Below are 7796 nucleotides of genomic sequence, written 5' to 3' on the forward strand. Positions count from 1 at the left end.
ATCGTTTGGGCCTGTTGTTTAAATATTGGCTTCTATTTTTTGAAATCCAAATCAACCCATTAACCCCAACTCAAGGTATTCAATATTCATAGCTATCCCAATCAGAGAAAAGTCAAGAATTCCTTGCCAGGCCAGGACGGAATCGTAACAAGTGGCAGTGAAAAAAAAATGGTGATGATTTCTAATGACGACGGCGGTTCGCATTGCGGTAACGCACGGAGTCAGTCGACACAGTTATAACGAGGTACGGGAGCTGCGTCTTCTTCACATAGGGGAGGCGATGTCACGGTGTCAATTTGTTGAAAATATCGGCATGGAAATGGAGCGAAACTGCATCCAGTAGATTTGAAGAAGAAGGGAAATCAAGTTGTTAGCATAAGGTGGTTGTGTTTATTTTTTTTTTTAAATGTTCTAATATTATATTAGAATCAAGTGTACATTTAACTTATTTTTTCAAAAATTAGTTAAAAAATAAAAATTATTTTAACAAATTCAATTGATCAAATTTATAAAAATTACATATAATATTATATTTTGTTAGACCATATGAATATCCTAATAGTCACAAAAAAAAAATATAAATGTACTAATTATCAAAAAAGAAGAAAAAACATCTGAATATGACTTGTTTTTTTGGTTTGACAGTCGAATATAATTAAACAAAAATATTTCAATTTGTGTTTTTGTTCCTCTAAAAAATAACCCGACTGTTCAAAATGGAGAATTTATACAAATATTAATTTTTTGAAATGTCATTATATAATATATGACAACTGTAGATATTTTTGTTTAAATGATGAAAAAACCTAATAACAAAATACAAACAAATATCAAGTTATCATGCATCATTCACCTCATTTTCCGAGGTGCAAAATTATAGGAAAATTTTAAAATATATCGTTATACCGATTAAAAATTACTGAAATACTAGTATATTAGTATATTTGAAAACTTTCCCAAATTATAACTCACCAATGAGAAAAAAGTGTATGTGAGGATATTGGTCAAAGTGGTGGAGCCACTGTACTATTTCATCGGTGACACCATAGTAAAAAAAGTATCACATTTCTTGCAGTGGTTGCATGTGCCATTCAGTCTCAAATAAAAGTCATAATTGCTGCTATGGATTGCACCAGTTTCATATTGAACCAAGTAAAAAAGGGCTAGAAATTAGGGTAAAGTTTTTATTGTTTCTATGTATTTTTGTTTCCACCATTAATTGTCAGTAAAAAAGCGATTATTTATGTCAATATTTAACTTTGAGGTTTTAAAATATACTTTATGCATTTTAAAAATTACAATGGAATAAAATATACATATACATTTGTTATTTAAAGTTGGGTTTGCGGCTCTATATAACTTCAGGAATCGTGTAAACATGTTGCAAAGTATTTTAATAATTTCTTATGTTTTTAGTTCATATTATTAATTATCTTGTGTTTTCAACATTCCTAACATTATCTCCCAACATTTTACTTATTTAGTATTAATAAAGGTCGAGGATGCCAAGCAAAGCATGCGAGTATGATTACTTTTATTTATTTTATGGCAGATTATATCGTTCTAAGTTCTAACTAATAATTTCCATTTAACAGTGCCTTTTGTTACTTTTTTTTATCTTGTGACGGATTTGCGGGTGTCACAAAAAGCAAAAGTAGATACTTTACTCTATATTATTCTAATATATTACATGGTATGATTTGCTAATATCTATCACAAATTTTACACTTATTAAGAGAATAATCTTAATCATTTTTATAAGATAATGTTTATCTTTTAACTTAATGTTTGAAATCGAATTATACTCACTTAACCTAAGAATGAAGGTGAACATGTGACAAGATGCAATGGAGGTCCAAAAGGTCAAAAGGAAGTTAATTAAATGCAAGGGGCAAGCAAGAATCAAGAATGTTGGAAATTCACCAACCTTTTTTCATTGCTACGAGTCAATATTCAATAGTCATTGGTGAAAGAAATAGAACTTTTTGTTTTTGATATTAGAGTGTTTTTTTTAAATGTGACATGTTTGGGTGTTATTCTCAGGAATCGTTTAATTAGGGAAGTAGAAATTAGACCGTTTAATTTGTTAGAAGTACAGAAATCAGATCATTCGATTTGTGTTAAAAAATTAAAAAATTTAAGATTCAGAAATCTGATCCTCCGATTTATGTATTTTTTACAATTTTAAAAAATATAAAAAATTACAATATTAGAATATATCACTATTTCTACTATTTCTACTTTCATGCAAAAAAAAAGTCAAAGAAATAGGAGCTATTATTAATTTTTTATTATTATAAATCAAAATATTAAATTAAAGTTGTCAGTATGAGGAGTACCATCACCACCCATTATGGTGGTACCAACAACATTGTACTGTGTCCATTGTCCATACATAACTTTCTTGGAGACCTCACAACTCTCAAAACCTAATATTAACCTTTTTGTGTCCTTATTTAACGGTTAACTTAACTCTAGTAGAAATTTAGAACAACTCAATGTATACTCCTATAGTTAATGTAATAAATAAAAAAATGAAAGACCTTGTTTCACAAAATGTTGAAGAAGGTTTAAACAATAAACACTTCGTTACACACTATTTTTTTTCAAAATTTTTGAATATTATATTAAAAATCTCTAATTAATCCTTAGTCATCCAAATAATTGATTCTTTGGCTTGTTCACGTTGAGTGGGTAGTAAATAGAACTGCGGATTGAATGGCTAGATATGGTGACAAGAGTAACTCTAATCATGTTATTTGGTATGAACCTTGTGTTGATTTTCAGCAAATCATCCGCTTGAATATACGATAGTGTTTGCTTTGTTTCTTTCCATGTTTAGGTACAAAAAAAACGATTCTGATAAATAACAACGTGCACAAACTATTTTAATCAATAACAAAAATTATTCAGAACAATTAAATAATTAATTAAAAATTAATTAAGAATTTTCAGTATATGTACCGCTTTTTCCTACTGAGTAGGGATTTTTGTTCTTGTAAAAACTATGAGAACTTTTATTTTATGTCTAATCCCTATGATCACGGAGCTTCTCCATTTATGCACCTAAGTGAGAGAGAGAGAGAGAGAGTGAAACTCTTCCAAAGAAGCAGAAGAATAATGTTCCAAAGAAGGTGCATTGTGGTAACAATAACATATGTATTATTGGGATGCATTATTGTGGATCATGGAAGAGCAACAATGGTGAATCTCACACTCCAAGGACAACATCCAAACCCTGAAGCTCTTGTTACACAACTTCATAGGTACTACTTCTCACTTCTTACTCCTTCTCCTCTTATTTCATGACCCTACATTACTTAAAGTTAGATCTTGAAATTCCAGGACATGCTCAATTTCTTCTTCTTTTTTAGTTTATTTTTAAAATTTATTTTTCCTTTTTTATGAAATAATTATCTTTTTGGCTTGGAGTTTATTATTTGCTAGTTACTAAGGGGAGAGATTCAAGTTTAATAATGCACTCACAATAAAATGTAGGTGTTGCTAATAATTTTCATTTATAACTCTCCTCATATATATTATTTCAAATAAATATTTTTTATGCACTAAATTAATAGCACTTTTCTATCATTAGAATAATTAGAAATACTAATGTAATTAAGATGAGTCATATAACTAAAGTATCTTATATTATGACACTTTTTATTTTTGTAGTAAGATTAATGCTTCAATAGCAAGAAGGGAGATGTTAGCATCATCATCATCATGCCTAACAGGGAACCCCATTGATGATTGCTGGAAATGTGACCCAAATTGGGCCCAAAACAGACAAAGGCTAGCCGATTGCGCAATTGGGTTCGGTCAAAACGCAAAGGGGGGAAAAGGTGGCGAGTTCTACATAGTAACCGATTCGTCAGACAATGATGCTGTAAACCCTAAACCCGGAACCCTAAGATATGCCGTGATTCAAAATGAGCCACTTTGGATAGTGTTTCCTAGTAACATGATGATTAAGCTTTCACAAGAACTCATATTCAATAGCTTCAAGACCATTGATGGGCGTGGTGCTGATGTGCACATTGTTGGTGGAGGGTGCATTACTCTTCAATATATTAGCAATGTTATCATACATAACATTCACATTCACCATTGTCACCCCTCAGGTAATTAAGAAATTAATTTCAAATATTATGGTTAGGTTAGGTTAATTATTTTCGGAGATAGATCATGGACAGTAGATTTATGTCCTTTTTGTTTGTCCGAATAAACCATTGGCATTTGTCCTTTTCTTAAAAGATAAAAAGAATTAAAAAATTTGAAAAAAAAATGAGGCTAAAAATTTTTGATATAGAAGTAAAATGAGTGATATATTTTAACATATAATTTTTGGTATTTTTTAAAATTGTGGGAGTACACAAATCGGACCATCCGATTTGTGTTTAAAAAAAATTAAAAAATTCAGGGTACACAAATTGGACCATCCGATTACTATAATCGGACCATTCGATTACTCTCCTTCCGATCGGACCGTCCAATTTGCTTGACGCAGTCAGGTGAAACACCCTATGTCTCCGTAACTATGCCATACACCATTACTTACTCCATATCAAAATAAAAAAAAAAAAAAACTGAAAAAATGAGACATTACCTTTTTTCCATTTTCTCACATTTGTTTTTGTATTAAAAGTAATTGATAAAAAGTGATAGAAAATAAATATTGTTTTATATACTATAAAAAATGTATATGAAAAAAATGCAAATATCAATTTTCAAAATATATTGCCTTAAAATAAGCATAATATTAAGTTTTTGTCAAAATTTGTATTATTTCTTTATTTTAATAAATGAAAAAGCCTTAAAGTATCTCCTAAAAAAGGACAATATTAAGTTATTTTTTCTTCTTTAGATATGTGTTTATTCTCAACAATTCAAACATTTTGATTCTTATTTCAAAGCAGTAACCAAACCTATTTTCCGCTTTTTGAATAAAGTCAGATATGGACAAAGATATAATTGATAAACTTTGTCTCTATATATTTTAAATAGACTTATTTAAGTAATTAAATAATATTAATCTCTCACTTTGGATACCCAAGCTCTAGATTCACACTCCTAGAAAGTAAAGTAGAATCTTGAAATCTAAAATCTAAATAATATAATACGGGTACCAATATTTTCTTCTCCCTCCCTTTTTCTTGAATTGTGCTGCTAGGAAAGTGAGGTTTATCATTGTGTTTGTTTGTTACCTTTTTTTTTTTTCTTTTTTTCAAATGTGTCCTTGTAATTACTTTTTATATTGATCGCATGAATGATCGTCTAAGAGAACGACTGTATTGTATTAAAATTAAACTCTTCTGTTTAAGATACAAATCTTATCAAATGAAATACTATTAAACTTTTTTTCTTTACAGGTAATGCTATGGTGCGATCGAGTCCAGAGCACTATGGATACCGCACTGAATCGGACGGTGATGGCATCTCCATATTTGGATCGCATGACATCTGGATCGATCACTGCACTCTATCTCGTTGCAAGGATGGGCTTATTGATGCAGTTATGGGCTCAACTGCCATCACTGTGTCCAACAACCACTTTTCTCATCACAATGACGTAATGCTCTTGGGCCATAGTGACCACTACTTACCTGACTCAGCCATGCAGGTAATCCAGTCCAGGCCCAATTACCCAATTTGAGCCCAAGCCCAACATCACAAACATGCACCTTAAAATTTAATTATGCACCAACGCAAGTTGGCACAGATGGATGAGGGTCTGTGTCCCTTAACCATCTCTTCCGGGTTCGATACTCACTGGAGGATGGGAATGGAGCTTGCTTGCTTGGGAGGGTCGCCCACTTTGCCTCTGCAGTACCCGAGGGATTAGTCATTGGGTTTCCGGCCTGATGGATACCCTGGTGCAAACCAAAAAAAAAAATTTAATTATGCATTTACCAAAAAAAAACAAAATTTAATTATGCATATTGCATCCTCAAAACTAATCCGTTGCCGATCAAATTACAAACTAATCCGTTGCAGATCAAATTTTCTTTTAAGAATTTATTGTTAGTGAATGAATTGCTATATATAAGTAGTTACTAATCATTTGTAGTTAACTTTCATCTCATTTTTAACATACTCTCTGTAAAATTATTGAGAAGAAAATTTTTCTTTTCTTACAATCTAGCCACCAACCTTGTTGCAGGTTACCATTGCCTTTAACCATTTCGGCGAAAAACTCGTCCAGCGCATGCCACGTTGCAGGCTAGGATATGTTCACATAGTCAATAACGACTTCACTGCTTGGCAGATGTATGCGATCGGGGGCAGTGGATCCCCTACTATTAATAGTCAGGGGAATCGATACACTGCTCCCGACAACTCATTTGCCAAGCAAGTGACAAAGCGGTTGGATGTCGGGGAAGGCGAGTGGACAGGGTGGAATTGGAGGTCAGAAGGGGATGTGATGGTGAATGGAGCATTTTTTGTTCCATCAGGGGAAGGTGCTGAGGTTAAGTATGAGAAGGCTTATAGTGTGGAGCCTAAGTCTGCTGATCGCATTTCATTGCTTACTATGTCTGCTGGAGTTCTTGGTGTGGCTAGGTATTAACATTAATATTATAAACTAGTCTTATTAAGAAATTGATATGCAGTTCATATTTGAAAATGTAATGAGGTTAATTAACATGGTTGGTGAATGAGCAGGGACAATAACCTTGGCATGTGGAGTAGAGGACCCAACGACGGTGGCAGTTATATTTCAACAAACGGTCCAGAATTCACTGATGAAATGTCAAAGGCTGCAATGCTGTTTCCACCTTCACATACTATCACATTTGTATCTGTTTTTGTTACAATGCTCTGCTTGTTATCTCACACAATTACTCCCCTAATAACATTAGTACTATAACAATTGTTTATTGAGTTTGCTTATCTTTCTTTGACTGTTAAATGAAAAGGACCCTTAAAAATTAGGACATCCCTTTAACCAGTACATTTTCAGAGCCTTTCTTTCTTCAACTTGACTTGAAATATGCAACTTTATCTAATAGTTCCCAATTTTAGTTTCATAATAGAATCTCTTAATCATCATTTGGTTTAATTTCATAATATTCCTCCAACTATGCGTGAGGAGAAAATGCATTTATCCTCTTATATTTTAATTCAAGGATTTGAAAAGACAATATATTGTTAATAAATTAAGCAAAAGTGGGAGCAGATTAATGGTGGTCATCACTCTAAACAACAACATATCTATTTTTCTTTTTGTAATTTTCTTATTGATTTTTGGATTATATATATATTGACACGTCATCAGGAATACATAGCAGTTAAACTCGTCTATTTTACCTACTGTCCAAAATTGATTATATTGCGTGCTTGAAAAGAGAAAAAGATCAACCCACCCTAAAATACATAATTGCATGACTCTTTTTTTTCTTAATGTTATGATATGGATGTCCATATCCATTCTATGTCTACTCAGCAAGCACTCTTGAAAAGTACATGCATTTAAGAATGTGCGGTGCATGCTTTTCAACCTTTGAAAATGTGAACCTTGAACTTGTATAAATAGAGGCTAAACCTCTGTACGTGATACAACACAAGCAAATAACAAAATCACTCCTCTTTTATGCTGCAATCAAATACTCTTCTCCTTATATGTACCTAGTCGATCTTTACCAGGCATCTTTGAAAAAGAACGACAAAGGAAAGGAAACAAATTTTGTTTCAAATGATGCTGAGAACTCCACCACTCATTATGATGTATCTGATTTCTTTGAGGACCCTGAAGGAAATATTGGTCATTTGATCAATGATGGAATAGTTTAATATGT

The 7796-nt window shown here is 32.0% G+C and overlaps 1 protein-coding gene across 1 annotated transcript; it reads left to right on the forward strand.

Annotated features, from left to right (window-relative positions):
* On the forward strand, window positions 3014–6952 carry LOC107626458 (probable pectate lyase 12). The gene is made up of 5 exons (XM_016329340.2): window positions 3014–3266; window positions 3676–4124; window positions 5373–5623; window positions 6164–6561; window positions 6664–6952. Exons 1-5 carry the CDS (start codon window positions 3025–3027, stop codon window positions 6866–6868), a joined length of 1545 nt encoding a protein of 514 aa, XP_016184826.1. The 5' UTR covers window positions 3014–3024; the 3' UTR covers window positions 6869–6952.

This window comes from Arachis ipaensis, chromosome B02 (assembly GCF_000816755.2).
Source record: "Arachis ipaensis cultivar K30076 chromosome B02, Araip1.1, whole genome shotgun sequence".
In the NCBI taxonomy this organism is placed as follows: domain Eukaryota; kingdom Viridiplantae; phylum Streptophyta; class Magnoliopsida; order Fabales; family Fabaceae; genus Arachis; species Arachis ipaensis.

Excerpts from the sequence above, each read along its gene's own strand:
- LOC107626458 (XM_016329340.2), top strand. The coding sequence starts at position 3,025 with ATGTCTAATCCCTATGATCACGGAGCTTCTCCATTTATGCACCTAAGT. Across the intron at positions 3,267-3,675 it reads CTTGTTACACAACTTCATAG|TAAGATTAATGCTTCAATAG; the intron begins GTACTACTTCTC and ends TTATTTTTGTAG. Across the intron at positions 6,562-6,663 it reads GGAGTTCTTGGTGTGGCTAG|GGACAATAACCTTGGCATGT; the intron begins GTATTAACATTA and ends GTGAATGAGCAG.